Below are 17369 nucleotides of genomic sequence, written 5' to 3' on the forward strand. Positions count from 1 at the left end.
ACATATCAGTTGTCCGAAGCAGTTTCTGCTTCAAGCAACCAAAATCCATATGATATGATGGAACAAATGATGCTCCTGCGTTGCATGAGAGTCTGGCATATGATATGATGGAACAAATGATGCTCCTGCGTTGCATGAGAGTCTGGCATTGGACTTTCTATGGGAATAGCTATCTTATGTTAGAAGCCAACACACCGTTGATGATTGTGTTCGTTTTAGTATGTCAGGTTCAAACTGATTCTATCATAGTATCCGTTAATCCACTGAGTAAGAGGGTGATTGATGCTTAGCGTTAATTGTTAAATAGACGATAATATTTATAAATATATGGTACCATGACCAATGTACGTCAAAGAGCAAAAAAACTTGAATATTAAAATCTTAGGCTTAAAAACAAGGAACCATTTACTAAAAACCTGCCTGAAGTTAACATCTATCTAATAAGCTTAAACCATCTTCGGATTAGTTAGCATCTGGCTTAGAGCTACTTGGATTGAACTCTCCATTTGTTGCAGTAACTGATGCAGAGAAGACGGGTTCAAGGCTCTCGTTTACGCTCTTTGTTTGTCTCTTTACCCTTTTTGTTCTCTGAGGCTGAAGAGAAGCATCTCCTTCATCGTTCACTTCCTCCTTTGCTTTGGTAGGGACTCTAGGTTTCGGAGTTGAAGCAGCAGCTTTTCTCTGCCAATCACCGCATATATTAGCACATGCTTTTTAGTAATCTATACTAATAAAAAGAACCTTTTGAGGCTCCGTATAGCGTCCACATCAGCGAAAAAAAATCTTCCGAAAGATGACACGTGGCATTATTATTTAAAAATTAGAAAATAAATAATAAGTAAATTTGTAATATAAGGAAAAATAAATAATATGTAAATAAATAAACAGAAACATTGCATTAAACTAATAAGTAAATATAAAATATAAGGAAAATAAATTATAAGTAAATATACAATTAAGAAATAAGAAAACTAAACTAATAAGTAAATATAAAATATAAGAAAAATAAATTATAAGTAAATATACAATTAAGAAATAAAAAAACTAAATTAAACATATATATGAAAAATGTATAGTAGAATAAATAATAACTAAATACACAATATAAGAAATAGAAATATTATATTAAATATTTATCGTAATATTAGAATAAAGAATATAAAATATAAGAAAAAATAAATAATAAGTAAATATATTATATAAGAAATAAAAATATTACATTAGATATATATCGTGATATTATCAGTGATATAAAAGTAAGAAATTTAGAATAAACAAATATACAAAATAAGAAAAGATACACAGTAATTAAATATACAATATAAAAAATGGAAAAAACTAAATTAAACATATATCTGAAAAATGTATAGTTAAATAAATAATAAGTAAATATACAATATAAAAATATTACATTAAACATTAATATAATATTACAATAAGTAAATACAAAACATAAGAAAAATAAAGAATAAGTAAATATACAATATAAAAAATACAAAAAAATACAGTAAACATCTATCTGAAAAGTATATTACAATAAAAAGTTAGATAAGTAAATATACAATATAAGTAATAGAAATATTACATCAAACATCTATCGTAATATTACAATTTGATATAAAAGCAAAACAGTTAGATAAGTAAATATACAATAAAATAAATAACTATACAATATAAGAAATGGAAAAACTACATTAAACATCTATCTAAAAAATGTATAGTTTTACACTTTTATTATTTCCAGATATTTTATAAGTAAATATAAAATATAAGTCAAACAAGCATACAACATAAGAAATATAAATATTACTTCAAACCTCTATCATAATATTATCATTTGATATAAAAGCAAGAAAATTAAAATAAGTAAATATACGATATAACAAAAAATAAACAATAGGTAAAATACAATTAAGAAATTTAAAACTAAATTAAAAATTTGTGTGAAAAAATGTTTAGAAAAATAAATAATAAGTAAATATACAATTTTAAAAAATAGAAATATTATATTAAACATCGATCATAATATTAAAATAAGTCAATATACAATATAAGAAAAAATACACAATAAGTAAATATACATAGTAGAAATATATACTAATAAAAGAGACATTTTGAGGCATCATATAGGGTTCACATCAGCGAAAAAAACTTCTCCCAAGAGACGAGGCATTATTATTTAAAAAATAGAAAATAAATAATAAGTAAATAAACTATATAAGAAATAGAAACATTACATTAAACAATAATAATTAAATATACAATATAAGGAAAAAAAATAATAATAAGTAAATATACAATATAATAAATAGAAATATTACATTAAACATATATCATAATATTATCATTTGATATAAAATCAAGAAAATTAGAATAAGTAAATATACAATATATAAAATGGAAAAAATAAATTAAACATATATATGAAAATGTATTGTTAAATAAATAATAAATGAATATACAATATAAAAATATTACACTAAACATTTATTATAATATTACAATAAGTAAATATAAACATAAAAAAATAATAAGTAAATATACAATATAAGAAATACAAAAAATACATTAAACATCTATCTGAAAAATATATTATAAAATAAATAATAAGTAAATATATAATATAAGAAATATAAATATTGCTTTAAACATCTATCGTAATATTACAATTTGATATAAAAGAAAAACAATTAGATAAGTAAATATACAATATAAGAAATAGAAACATTACATTAAACATGTATCTGAAAAATGTATAATTTTACATTTCTATTATTTCCAAATATTTTATAAGTAAATATACAATATAAGTAAAACAAGCATACAATATATGTAAAAGTATCGTACAATATAAGAAATATAAATATCACATTAAACCTCTATCATAATACTATTATTTGGTATAAAAGGAAAAAAAATTAAAATAAATAAATATACAATAAAAAAAAATAAACAATAGGCAAAATACAATTAAGAAATTAAAAAACTAAATTAAATATTAAAAAACTAAATTAAATAATAAGTAAATATACAATTTAACAAATAGAAATATTATATTAAACATCTATCGTAATATTAGAATTAATAAATATACAATCTAAGGAAAAATACACAATAAGTAAATATACAATATTATAACTGAAAAAACTAAATTAAAAATCATTCTGAAAAAATTTATAGTAAAATAAATAATAATTAAGTATATTTATTTTGACAACAATAATTAAGTATAAGAAATAAAAATATTACATTAAGCATCTATCATAACATTAGAATAAAAAAAAGTAAATATACAATATAAGAAAAAATAAATAATAAGTAAATATACAATATAAGAAATAAAAACTAACATCAAACATCTATCTGAAAATGTATTTTTTTTACATTTTTATTATTTACAAATACTTTTATAAGTATATATATATACAATATATGAAGAAATAAATAGTAAGTAAATATGCAATATAAGAGATATAAATGTTACATATTATAATAAGTAAAAACATAAGAAAAAATAAATAATTAGTAAATATAGTATATAAAAAATAAAAATATTACATTAAATATATATCATAATATTATCATTGATATAAAAGCAAGAAATTTAGAAAAAGTAAATATACAAAATAATAAAAAATAAATAGTAAGTAAATATACAATATAAAAAAAATTATACATCTATCTCAAAAATGTATAGTTAAATGGAAAATGTATAGTTAAATAAATAATAAGCAAATTATAATATAAGACATAGAAATATTACATTAAATATCTATTGTAATTTTACCATTTGATATAAAAGCAAGAAAATTAGAATAAATAAATATACAATATAGAGAAATTCCTTAAGATGGTCAGTTTAAATTTTTGTCACAAAATAGCCTTAATAAGAAAAATGACCAAAAGAAGTTTTATTAAAGAGTAAAAATACTTTTATACCGTAGGGTTAACTAATATAGATTTAGGATTTAGAGTTAAGGGTAGGGTTTTGAGGATAGGATTTCAAATTAAAAAAAAAAATTAAAATTAAAATTTTCAAAATAAAAAGTGGCTATTTTGGTCATTTTACTTATTCAATGTTATTTTTGTAACAAAAACTTTAAAAAAAACTTGAGAGAGATGTCCTACTACATAACAAAAACTAAATAATAAGTAAATATACAATATAAGAGATGAAAAACTATATTAAACATCTATCTGAAAAATGTATAGTTTTCAGTTTTTTCCTAAGGAAATATATATTCAGAATGTAGGAGTTTTGGGGATAAAAGTATATGCAGAATGTGGGAGTTTGATATTTGAAAGTAACCTCTCATGATGAGAGACCACTAGAGACTCAAATGAGTGATGATATGTAGGCACTGTGCCTAGTCTCCCTTTCACCAAACTCGTTTCAAGTTTTGATGGCATCAGCAGCATTCTTGTGACAACTCTGGTTTTACCTCTTGTGATGTTACCTCCACTAAGATCATCATCGACGAACTCCATACAGAGTCTGATATTTCATCCAAGAATTGCCGCTCCCATTTCAGAATAGAGAACAATAGCCTTTCCATGACGGAACACAAAGCAAGATATCCAACTTCTGATGGTGATAAATCCATCAAGCGTGAAAAGCCAAATGCTCCACTTCCACTATCTGCTTGATCTACGCTACTATCAGATAAGAATATTGACCTAAGAATATACTCAGGTGAATAAATATTAAAATGCTTCAGCAAGGATTCTCTTGATAAGCCCCGCCTGATAGAAGAACAAAATGTTTCAGAGCTTTGGAGCATTTCTTTCTACAGGAGTGTAGGTATCTGAAAGAGAATAAGAGCGAAACCAAAGTCAGGATCCAGTTAGAGACTACAAGATATTGTATGTCAAGAATTTCACCTTATATGTTATGGGATTTTGACCACTGGAATAATGTACATCCTCTAGCTCACCAAAGGGAGGCGGCAAAAGAGAATTGGACATCACTCCAAAGTAGAGATATGAGCTCCCTTCATTCCTTTCGAACAACTCTGGATGGTTACAGACCTGACATGGGAGACACAAATATATCACCATAAGCCACAGACTTGAACATGTATGAGAAAGCAGGACAAAACGTTAAAAGAAAGCAGGGAAGTAAAAGCTGGCTTGACAAGAGAGCTTGCCTTCCTGAGTTGAATGGCAATATTCATCAAGTTCAATAATTTCTTTTCATTGAAATGCCCACGGTTGCCGTCAAACAACTCAGCCAGAGAAATCTTGTTCTTAATAGCCTGATAAAAAGCTTGCTGTCGAGAACTGAGCTTGCAGTGTATAGTAACTTCTGTCTATGTGGTTAGCTCAGAAACCACATCCTTTTTGAGACGTCGGAGCATGAATGGCTTTAATATTGCATGCTGTTTGGGAAAAGAAACAAAATGTGAGTGACTAGATAGCTAAAAAGGTAAAAAGATGCATCCAGTTTACAAACTTGAGAATGCATGGAGAACCAAGAATCACTAACTAAAATTAACAATCAAGTTGGCTCAGGAACAGAAAACAAGAATCCAGAAGCTCTGTGTTCATGGCATACGCATACACATCAATTTCATTTATCGAAAATGATAGCGGAACCATAGTGATAGTGGAAGAACCTATACAAGGATCCTAGCAAACTAAGAAAGAAGCAGACAGACAGGAAAAGAACTTGAGGTATTGCTATGGTAAGGCTGCAAACAGAAACTAAAATCTCACCAGTCTGTTAAGCTGGTGCTCGTTCAAAGTGCCTCCATGTTCAGCATGATTCTCGATTCTGTTAATCAATATGGATTATGTATCAGAAACAAGACTGTTCACTACAAACTTTTACACGAACATCACGCCCAGACAAATAGTACATACCATCTTGAGAACCACTCGTTAAATTGTTCATGACTGTCAAACAACATCGGCATGATGAAATGCAGCAGGGCCCATAATTCTGCCATGTTATTCTGAATTGGAGTACCAGTCAGAAGCAATCGGTTCCGACAGTTGAAACTAAGAAGGGTCTTCCATCTTATACTGTCAAAGAACAAAAAAATGAAACTTGAATGAGAATTTAGCATTTCAACACAAAAGTAGCATTCCCATGCACTGGGAACCCAAGCAACACCCTGATTCAACCGACTCAAGGGAGAAGTAAGAACCTGGTGGAATTTTTGATTGCCTGGGCCTCATCTAGCACCATATATTGCCATTTCACCCGGCGAAAATACTTTTCATCGGTTACTAATAGCTGATAGCTGGTAATTAAAATATGAAAACCAGCATCCCTGAGAAAGAGAGGAGTCAACAGAGAAGCTTTTAGAAAAGAGCAAAGAAGATTTATTGATTGCGAAGCAGAGTCGCAGGCAAATCATGTGAAAACCCTAAAAATATCACACAGCCGTTACCTTCTGTACATACGCTTGGGATTGATATTCTTTCTTAAGATTGTCCGTTCTTGTAATCCTCCCCAATATGGAAGAGTTTTCAAGTCAGGACAGAAACGACTAATCTCATCAGACCAATTGTTAAGAACAGAAGCAGGGGCAACAACCAGAAATGGACCCCAAATGTTTTTCTCCTGTGCAAGAGCAAGAATGAGTTTTACCATAGCCACACCACAACAGATAAAAAAAGGACCAGCAATTTGATTTACCTCAGCCAAATGTGCCAAGAACGCCATTGCTTGAATAGTCTTACCCAAGCCCATTTCATCAGCAAGAATGCCATTCAAACCCTGGAACATTTAATAATGTTAGTATATAGTGTACAAAAGTACAAAGTACAAATGTACATAAAATTTGAGGGAACCTGCTCATAACAATTGACTAGCCACTGAAGGCCTTTCATTTGGTATTCTTTTAGAGTTCCTTTAAACAACTCTGGAGTCTGAACTGTTGATGTAGCAGGCATTGTAGATCTGCAAGTAGAGAGAATTAATTGGCTTTGTATCCTGAAATCTGAAGATAAAACGAGGCAATAACACGAACTCACGGGTTATGCAAGTCTATATTGCCAGAGCCAGAGACTGAGACATCATTAGGTGGTCCTTCTATGTCAGAAGTTTGCCGTAACTTCATAGATTCAGTGTCAAATGCATCTGTTATTTTTTCTGCTTAGACACTGCCTCTTGGGCAGCTTTCAGGGCATCTGCCTTCATTTTAGCCTCTTCCGGATCCTCCACCTCAGAAGGTTCTGCTGCTGCAGGTTCTCGGAGCTCTTTGTCAACCAGATTTTCATCTGCTATCGACAAGGATTCTGAAGGCTTTGAATCGGTTTTGTTTTGCATGAAGTGACTGTAAAGTTCAGTCTGTTTAATAAGAAAATTGAGCCTCTGTTGCTGCCTTTGTGCCTCTCGAAGCTCCTGTTCGCGTTTTAATGCCTCTGCAGCTTCCTTTTCCTGTTTTTTCCTCTCTTCTGCCTATCAACGTAGTCAAATTAATCCAAGTGTACCGTTTAAACGAACTCCAGCAGAAGAATGACATAACATTTGCTTATCAACTACTTCCATTGTAACTTTAACCATTTCTATAGACAATTTTATACAGCTGTGAGTACTGTTTAAGTCTACTACAGAGTCTATGATAAAATATAATTGGCAGCAGAATGTGTAATCATATCTAGTTAGCAGCCTGTAAGCGTACTACAGAGTCTAAGAAGAATAAAAAAAATGTACCATCTGCTTGTCAAACCGCTTCCAGAATAGCAACATGTCTATGGACATCTTCCTGGTGCGAATCGGTGCACTCCTTGGCAATTTGTATGATCTAGCCACCTTATATCTCACCTGTGAACACAGTAACAGCAAAATGAGAGCTTACTCTAAGATTGAAAAGCAAGAGAATCACAGTTTATATAAGTGAATGGTGATCATCTTCCTCTGCATCATCATCATCCTCACCAGCTTCTACCCACCACTTTCTCTTCTTAGTGCTAGAGTTTATCCCCGGTTTAACGCCGTTGCCGTAGTTAGCTACCAATCAAATAGGTAAATATAAATGCCAAAGTGTCACACTTGGTAGCAAACTTAAAACACACAAAACGAATAAAGTATGTACCTTGATTGCTTCTAGTTTCATCATGGCCACTACAATAATTCTCAATCTCATCTTCGTGTCTAGGAATCCTGAAGTTCCTCAACGGCTGCAAAATTTGAAACTTTTTAGCCACAACAAGAGAAAGCTAGAGAATTGCGATCACCAAAACTACATTCATCAGTGAACAAATCATAAAGCTTTGATTTTTGAGACAGACCTCGAGATTGAAGAGGTTTGCGTAACGCGAGTCACTGGATTGCCTTCTTGAAGGATCCATGAGAGAATGAATAGAACGATACGGCGTCAAAATATCTTAAGAGTTGCTAATAGTCACGGGAAGGAATTAAAAAAAAAAAGAGTTCGTCTTGAGGGAGAACCCTGATCCCATTAACGATAGAGAAGAGGGATAGAGGTAAAAGAAGATATGCGCAAGTTAGTGGACTCAGCCGGTAGAGGAAGAAGACGAGGCTACTAACTTGCGCCATTCGATTAAAGCTTCTTACCGTGCGCCCCTCCCCCGCAAAAATCATTTAATCACCTTTTCTATTTTATGCAAAACCCTTCCGATAACGGGCGCTCGGGTAATGACGGAGATGATAGTCGATAGAGATCCCTCGAGGGTGATAGCTTTTCGGTAGGGGTGGGGAATAATAAAAAAGAACTAATCCAAAAATCTGAACCAAACCAAGCCAATAAACCGAATCAAACCAAACCAAACCAAACTTAACATAATATTTTTTATACAATATTTTTGATTGAAAATTTTACTGGAAAAAAACCCAAATCGAAATAAATACCATAAGAACCCAAATATTTAAGAAATTAAAAAAGAATTCATATTAAACACAAAATAATCTCAAACAAATAAATATTCTAATAAACATATAAAATAATTATGTAATAGTAAAATATTAATATATAATTTAACTATTCTTTTTCACTAATTATTCTAATTTTTTCAGTTTTTACTCAATTTTAAAATGTTCTTAGATAATATAAATGAATCGAACCCGAAATTACTCTCTACAAACAGCCAACTGCTTTTTTTTTTTTGAACAACAAACATATTCTTCCAAAAAATCTGAAACCGAGATAAACCAAACCGAATAGAACCAAAACAGAATATGTAAAAGATATAGGGGCAAATGTATAAATACTGAAAAGTCTTATTCAAGATAACCCTAAATCAAACACCATCTCTCTGCCGTCTTCAGAGCTCGTCTGAGATTTTGAGAGATTTTGCGAAAAATGGAGGAAACCAAAGAGAACTATGACCTAACCCCTCGAGTAGCTCCCAACCTAGACCGTCACCTGGTGTTCCCCATACTGGAGTTCCTCCAAGAGCGTCAGCTATACCCCGATGAGCAGATCCTCAAGTTCAAGATCGAGCTTTTGAACAAGACCAACATGGTCGATTACGCCATGGACATCCACAAGAGTCTCTACCACACCGAAGACGCTCCCCAAGGTAATAATAATGTCTGTGAAAAGTTTGCGTTTTTTACGGCCTGTTTGGTTGGTTGATGAGTCTTGTGGTGTTTGATAGATATGGTGGAGAGGAGAGCTGAGGTTGTGGCGAGGCTTAAGTCTCTGGAGGAGGCGGCTGCACCGCTCGTGACTTTCCTTTTGAACCCTAATGCTGTTCAGGAACTGAGGGCTGATAAGCAGTACAATCTCCAGATGCTCAAGGAACGTTACCAGGTTGTGTTTTTGTCGTGTTTGGTTTGCATATTTTATCCAAAAACTTGAGTTTTTATGTGTAATGTTTGATCAGATTGGTCCGGACCAGATAGAGTTGTGGTTTTGTCTGATGTTGTCTTGTTTGGTTTGCATTTCGTATGAAAGACTCGATTTTTATGTGTATGTTTGATCAGATTGGTACAATTTTGTCTTATTTTGTCTTGTTTGGTTTGCATTTTGTATCGAAAGACTCGATTTTTATGTTTAATGTTTTATCAGATTGGTGGTTTTGTCTGATGTTGTCTTTCTTGTCTGGTTTGCATTTCGTATTGAAAGACTTGATTTTTATGTGTAATGTTCTTATCAGATTGGTCCAGACCAGATAGAGTTGTGATTTCTTGTTGACATCTTTTGTGTTGTTTAATTTGCATAAAGACTCAGTTTTGATGTGTAATGTTTTGATCAGATTGGTCCAGACCAGATAGAGGCGTTGTATCAGTACGCCAAGTTTCAGTTTGAGTGTGGGAACTACTCTGGTGCTGCTGATTACCTCTACCAGTACAGAACCCTTTGCTCTAACCTCGAGAGAAGTCTTAGCGCCTTGTGGGGAAAGCTCGCTTCTGAGATTTTGATGCAGAACTGGGACATTGCACTTGAAGAGCTCAACCGTGTTAAAGAAATTATCGACTCTAAGGTCTGCTTTTCCGAGTTTCTTCTAGCTTTTGTAGCCTTTGAGATACTAATTAGCATTTTTTTTTTGTTTCAGAGTTTTGCATCGCCGTTAAACCAGGTGCAGAACAGGATTTGGTTGATGCATTGGGGTCTTTACATCTTCTTTAACCATGATAACGGAAGGACTCAAATCATTGATCTTTTTATCCAGGACAAGTAAGTTTAAACCTTTCTCTCATCGGCTTCCCTATCGCTATTCCTTTATACAGTTTTATAGAAATTCCTTTCTCCATGTATATCATTTGAAACCTATTTATGCTTCTCCCTTGTTATTCTTGTCCATCTAAGTTAGTTTTTAGCTGAATTTGACATGGAAGATTGCTTTTATGTGCATGAGTTCATCACGTATTTTTAGGAATATAATTCAATAATGTTACCATATTTTTATTTATTTTTAGTTAATGTTTAAGTTATAATGTGTTATATTTGAGTTACAATTTTGAATTATTCCTTTAGAAAAATTGATAACTCAAGTGTTAACTCAGCATCCAACAAAATTCCATGTATTTGAAGTTGCATTAGTATTTTTTGTTTTTTGAAAGTTATCTAACGTTATTTTTTATTTTAACAATTTTTTTGTTTTAATACTGAGTGGATGCAGTGGTGGTGTTTGTGTCTGAAACAATATTTTGAGTCAAAGTTAGTCTTGATGTATAATAAGTGAGAGTGTTTTCATTCTTTATGTCCGGGCCATTCTGTTAGAATTGTGCTTTTAGTTTATGCAGTATTGCATACTAATATTATATATATTATTAGGTATATGAATGCCATACAAACTAGTGCTCCACACTTGCTGCGTTACTTGGCAACTGCTTTCATTGTCAACAAAAGGAGAAGGCCTCAACTTAAAGAATTCATTAAGGTCATTCAACAAGAACACTACTCCTACAAGGATCCCATTGTGGAGTTCCTGGCATGTGTGTTTGTCAATTATGACTTTGATGGAGCTCAAAAGAAGATGAAAGAGTGTGAAGAGGTAAAGCCATTCACATGTGGTGTAGTATAATATAATGAACAGTCTGACATGTTTTACTACTGTGTATAGGTGATTGTGAATGATCCATTCCTTGGAAAGCGAGTTGATGATGGAAACTTTTCAACTGTACCGCTGAAAGATGAGTTTCTTGAAAATGCCCGCCTGTTTATCTTTGAAACCTATTGCAGAATTCATCAGAGAATTGACATGGGGTGAGTCATCATGTTCGTTTAATTGTATTCATTTCCACCTCTCAACATATTGAGAATCTTATGGCCTTGTCAGGGTGCTTGCTGAGAAACTGGATCTGAAGTATGAGGAGGCAGAGAGATGGATTGTGAACCTTATCCGTACCTCAAAGCTTGATGCCAAGATTGATTCCGAGTCAGGAACCGTAATTATGGAGCCTACTCAGCCCAACGTGTAAGGAAAATACAATGTTTTTCGTTAGACTTAATATGTTTGGAGATTCCACAATCTAACTCTCTTTCCAACGTAATGCAGGCATGAGCAGTTGGTTAATCACACCAAAGCCTTATCAGGAAGGACTTACAAGTTAGTGACTCAGCTCTTAGAATACTCACAGGGGCAAGCAGCTCGGTAGTCACACCTAATTTTGCCCGTTTGTCTTTGATAATCCTTGCTTTGTTGTCACTCTGGAATCAGTTGTGTTCTGCTTTGAATTTGCCTTACTTCGGAAACATGTCTACAAACTTTGCAAAAGTTAAATTTAATGTTGGATTAATAAACGTTGAAATACGATAACCAAACTTGTTTAAGCTCCTGAAGATTGTTTCTAATCAAAGGGTTTGAAGGCTTTGGAATTGTGATCAAGCCTACATAAATTACCGCTTCTACGTGCGACAACATAGATTATGTCACCAGTATACGCCGGAAAGAACATGTCCCAAGTGTCACCTCTCAGAATTATAAAATCCTCTGTACGTTAATAGAGAAATATTAAAAAAATTATAACTAGTACTTTGTACTAATTAAAAAAAATTCCGCTGAGTTGTCACGTAATTAGAAAGCTAATTTTTCTTACGTGGCGGCTTGAGAATCAATTGAGAAATTTGTTAGTCCAAAATTAATTTATTAGGGAATGTTATATTATATAGTATGTTCATTATGGACCATTCATTTATCAAATTGAAATTATTATATATTATTTCATTAAATAAAACCTACGGAATTAACTAATGTGATTAAGATATATATGACAATTAATGATTTTAAATAAGATATATATGACAATTAATAATTTTAAATAATAAAGATTTGCTAACAATCTGTATATTTTCTATTATTTTTGTTTAATTATTAATTATTAAAATAAATTACACAATTACATTAACCATATAATAAAATTTTAGATTTTTTTTGTATATGTTGTATTTTAAATTTTTCAAAACGACTATAAATTACTAAAACTGTTAAAACTCTCACATATACTTTTGTGATCAAGGTTTAATTTTTTTCTATAATAAGATGCAATGATTATAAAATCATATGAATAAATAATTTTATTATAATAATGTTTATGTTAATATATATATATATATCATATCATTTAAATTAAACTATACATCATATGAAAATACATACTTATATTTTGATATCTGCGTTGAACATATATTGAAAAGTTAATATTTTAATTTTGAAATCTTCATTTTTTTTAAATGATTATAAATTATTGAAACCACTAAACATTCCACATTAAAAAAAAAATCGTTGGTGTTAAATTTTGTTACACAAATATGCAAATAATTATAAAATTATGTGAGTAGAAACTTTATTTAATAAATATTCATATTAAAAGTATACTATATAACTATGTTAATATTATTTAAATTTAATTATATATCATATACGATAGATAAGATTAATTGTTTTGTTTTATTTACTCTAAAATGATTGCGAGTAAACAAGAGTGCTCATTTGGTTTATATGCGCACACTAATTTATTGCATAATAGTAATTGATTTCTTAGTTATTTAATATATAATTATTATTTTATTATTTCATAATATGTAGAAAAACATAAAATATGTAATAAATATAAAGTATTTATTCTGCACAAGGCCAAATATGTAATTTTAACCTAAGTATGTATCTCTTTAATAATTTCAAATCCTAAACATTTTCTAAATCTCAGGCCAAAACAAAAATAAAGAAATGAGAATAAACTCAAAAATCAATATTTATATCGAGCAATAACCAAAATGAAAAAAAAACGACACAAAAATGTGAAAAATATTAAAGATAGATAAGATTGACAAATGAACGTAAAATTTTCGTGACCATAATTAACTTTTAGATTGCTAAAACATGATATAAAACTGAATTTGCATAGTTTCATTATAAACAAATAGTAGGCCTGAAATTTTTCGGCATAAACGTTAGGTTCTTATGCGATAAATAATTTTTTGACTTAAAATATTTTTTAAAATGAGATCAGCTCACCAGTAAACAAATTATGTAATTAACAATTTTTTTTTAAAAAAAAAAATTGTTGAAGGCCAAAAATATTAATTCGATGAAAAATATAAATTTTATTTTTCCATACGATATTTATTAAATAATTTTCATATAAATTCAATCTCCGCGAAGAGCAGATGTTATCCTAGTTACACGTTAATCCAACACATCAGAGTCGTTAAAAAAGAGATCTCCATTTTCAATTTAAATCTATAACTTATGGAAGTTTCTTCAGTATGAAGGACTAGCAGATGGTTTCAGTTTCTTTGGAGGTGGGTTTCCTCCAGAGAGCACCACATACGAATAGAAACACAACATGGCAGCACTGCAATGAAACAGACATAAACACAAGGTTAAAAGAATCCATTAAAGATGAGTACATGTAGCTCACAAAAAGGGATTCTCACCTAACCACAGAGAAAAGTCCAGCAGAAAACAGCTTCTTGGTCTGCATAAGTAGAACGTTAAGAAGTTGAAGACAAGCAAGCAAGCAAAGAGCTAAACAATCAGCATAGTCACAAAGATAATGAAATACCATAGAATAAGCTGTGAAGTTCTTCCAGAAGACAACAGCTGAAAGCACTGCATTTTTAGGGTTTTGAAGAATGAGTAAGCACAAAAGCTTTCATAGATGAGCAGAAACATTTAGATAAACATTCATGTGCACATAAAGATCTTCATTCAGCTGAAAGTAGTGACTACTGACTACTAAACAGTTATCAATTGTTCCTGTAGAAAGTAAACGAAAATTACCTGCTTGATCTAATATATATGGGAAACTAGATTTTCCCTGTCTCCAAATCTTCATGCTCAATGTACTAAGAGCTAGAAGGCCACCACCATACAAGACCCCAGTACTTAAACTTGAAGGATTTCGTGAGAACGCAAATCCAAGCAGCCCTCCATACATAACAAGGCCACCTGAAAAAAAAGTTTCAACATATGATACTACAATGGGAAGTTTAGCAATGCTATTTCAAATTGAGTTTTGAGAGTGACAAAATACCATAAGGAATCCCAAAACAGAAGTCATGGATCTTTGCTGCTCTCTTTGTCTGTGTGACAACATGTTCCTCTACTGGCTCTGTAACAATCTCTTTACTAGTAGCAGATTCATCCACAGCGGTTTCGATTTTTTCTCAACGAAAGGTTTTGAAACCTCAGCTGTATAACTCAAAGAAGCTGGTGGTTCTGAGCTACTCCCATCAACGCTTCTAACTACAAAAGACTGCATCTTTTTAAGCTAACTAGCCATTAGTGATACTATGAGTTCCCAAACAAAGCGTTCTAAGCACATAGCGACAGGCAAAGAACTTGATATGATTCTTAAAAATCAATCAAGGTCGAAACTTTTTGACAGTAATCAGGAAATTATAACAAATACAATAATGGGCATCATCGATAATCGAGAATCTTTACCTCAGGACGGAACCTAGGGCATGGGAACGATCGGGTTTTGAAGTGGAATTGGCGATTGGTGGTGGAGGAGAAACAAGCAAGTTGAGAGATTTTCGCTGACATCTTAGAGATCTAAGATTGAAGAATTGATAGTGAAAAGTCAAAAGGGTAAGAGAAAGAATCGATTTTGAGGGAACGGAGCGTGGTCAATCACCACCAAAGGGATTGGTTTGATTATTGAAACGAGGAAGATGGCGATGATCGGAAATTCGTGACCGTTCGTTTTGTTTTCGAAACATCGGACAGTCAAGATGTGGCGAGGAATCACGCGCATGTGATTAATGCGTTCAAATACTCTTTTTGGATTGTTTGTTTATCGGTTTAGATGGTTTAGACTTTCGATTTCGGTTTAGTGGGCTCGAATTAGTTTGGGCTTATTTTGTTTCAAGCATACACGACTTTTTCTTACATTACCGACCATTCTATTTGTTTGTAAAACTTCACGGTTCTATTTGCATAACTTTAAACCATTTTACAAAAGATATATGATTGACGATTATATTTACATTATGCTGAATATTTCAAGTAAGCATTTTTCTATTAATCTTTATAATTGTTATTACATCACTTCCTCCGTTTATTTTTCGTTTTAGATTTGTAATTCAAAAATATATTTTCCAAATAAAAACATCATTAGTTATATACCGAACTAAATTTTAACAAACAGAAAAATAAACCGGAGAATATTGTTAATAAAGTTTGCATTAAAATTTTAAAACGATATTTATTTTGTAACAAGAAATTTATTTTATAGCGACAATTAAAATGAAACAGAAAAAATATTTTTTTATTAGAACTAATAATCTAGATTTCTAAATGTAGAAACATTAGTGAATCTTAGTTTAATCATCCGAATACGAGAGCTTTTCCATAATTTTTGAAAGCCTCGTTTTACAAAAATAACAACAAAATAAGAGAGCTTTCAAAAATAGAGAAAAAAAAATTGCACACCAAGAAAAAAAAAGTGCAAAAAGTTAATCAGACTTTTCCTCACATCTTAATGTTCAACTGAAACCAGAACGTACGGCTCAAGACTCACCGACAGCAAAAGTCTTTTCGATCTTTTTTCGGTGCATCATCATAAATTGCTGCGCTGCCGTGGCGACCACGAGACAGTACCCACAAAAAGATGCCATAAAAATTTTAGGGCAATTTTCGTAAATAGACCATTTTCAAGTTTTAGTCACAAAAATAGATTATAATGATCAAAATATTTCATTTAATAGATAAAAGGACACTAATATCCTAGATATATAAAAAAATAAAAAAAGAATAATTTTTTTTTTATAGTTTTAGATTATATGTTTTCAAATTCGAACTTTTTTATAAATTTTTTTTTTCGATTTTTTTTTCTTTCAAATTTTCTTTTTGTGATTCGAAAATACTTTTTGAAACTATTTTTAAAATTTTTATTTTCAAATTTTTAATATTTATTTTCTATTTTATAAAATTTTAAACTTCAATCTCAAATCTCACCTCTTAACTCTAAACCCTAAGGTTTGGATTAGTTAACCGTAGGGGTATAAATGTATATTTACCTTTTTAACAAAACATTTTGGTCATTTTGATTCTTTGAGTCTATATTTGTGATAAAAACTTTTTTAGTGCTATCGTAGAATATTTTCCAAAATTTTAAGTAACCCAATTATCTTCTGGAACTAGTCGTCTCTATTCCCCCACTTGATTTCAACAACACTAAACCCTAATCAATTTCACACGTTAGTCGTTGCTTGTCTTGCAAGTTGCTGCAAGAGGACATGAAGAAATAAATGTCTCTCTCGCAGTCTCTTATGTGTTAGATACCGTATTCAGTATCATTGTATTAACCACTATAGTACTAGTTAATATACCAACACGTATTTCTCCTTATTGCTTATTCAGTATATCTCCATAATGCTCATTTGGGTATAAGTTCATGTTATACCCTAGAACTTGCTATATATCATATATGAATGTTTTTTGTGTGTGTAATATACCAGAACCGGTTATAGTCACAGTCTAAAGAAACATCCGCGTTGCCT

General features: G+C 31.0%; 1 protein-coding gene and 2 pseudogenes across 1 annotated transcript; 1 reads left to right on the forward strand and 2 right to left on the reverse strand.

The window, feature by feature from the left end:
- Positions 1-4128: 4128 nt before the first annotated feature.
- Positions 4129-8301, reverse strand: LOC111205717 (annotated as a pseudogene).
- An 886-nt stretch (positions 8302-9187) lies between these two features.
- LOC106445202 (eukaryotic translation initiation factor 3 subunit E) lies at positions 9188-12194 on the forward strand. The gene is made up of 8 exons (XM_013886718.3): positions 9188-9492; positions 9571-9725; positions 10171-10398; positions 10471-10592; positions 11193-11412; positions 11482-11624; positions 11698-11835; positions 11917-12194. Exons 1-8 carry the CDS (start codon positions 9273-9275, stop codon positions 12014-12016), a joined length of 1326 nt encoding a protein of 441 aa, XP_013742172.3. The 5' UTR covers positions 9188-9272; the 3' UTR covers positions 12017-12194.
- Positions 12195-13944: 1750 nt separating this feature from the next.
- LOC111205299 lies at positions 13945-15636 on the reverse strand (annotated as a pseudogene).
- Positions 15637-17369: the final 1733 nt, after the last annotated feature.

The sequence above is a fragment of the Brassica napus genome, chromosome C4 (genome assembly GCF_020379485.1).
Source record: "Brassica napus cultivar Da-Ae chromosome C4, Da-Ae, whole genome shotgun sequence".
Lineage (NCBI taxonomy): Eukaryota > Viridiplantae > Streptophyta > Magnoliopsida > Brassicales > Brassicaceae > Brassica > Brassica napus.

Coding starts and splice junctions, on each gene's coding strand:
- LOC106445202 (XM_013886718.3), top strand. CDS start 9,273: ATGGAGGAAACCAAAGAGAACTATGACCTAACCCCTCGAGTAGCTCCC. Junction 10,593..11,192: donor GATCTTTTTATCCAGGACAA/GTAAGTTTAAAC, acceptor ATATATTATTAG/GTATATGAATGCCATACAAA. Junction 11,625..11,697: donor CATCAGAGAATTGACATGGG/GTGAGTCATCAT, acceptor TGGCCTTGTCAG/GGTGCTTGCTGAGAAACTGG.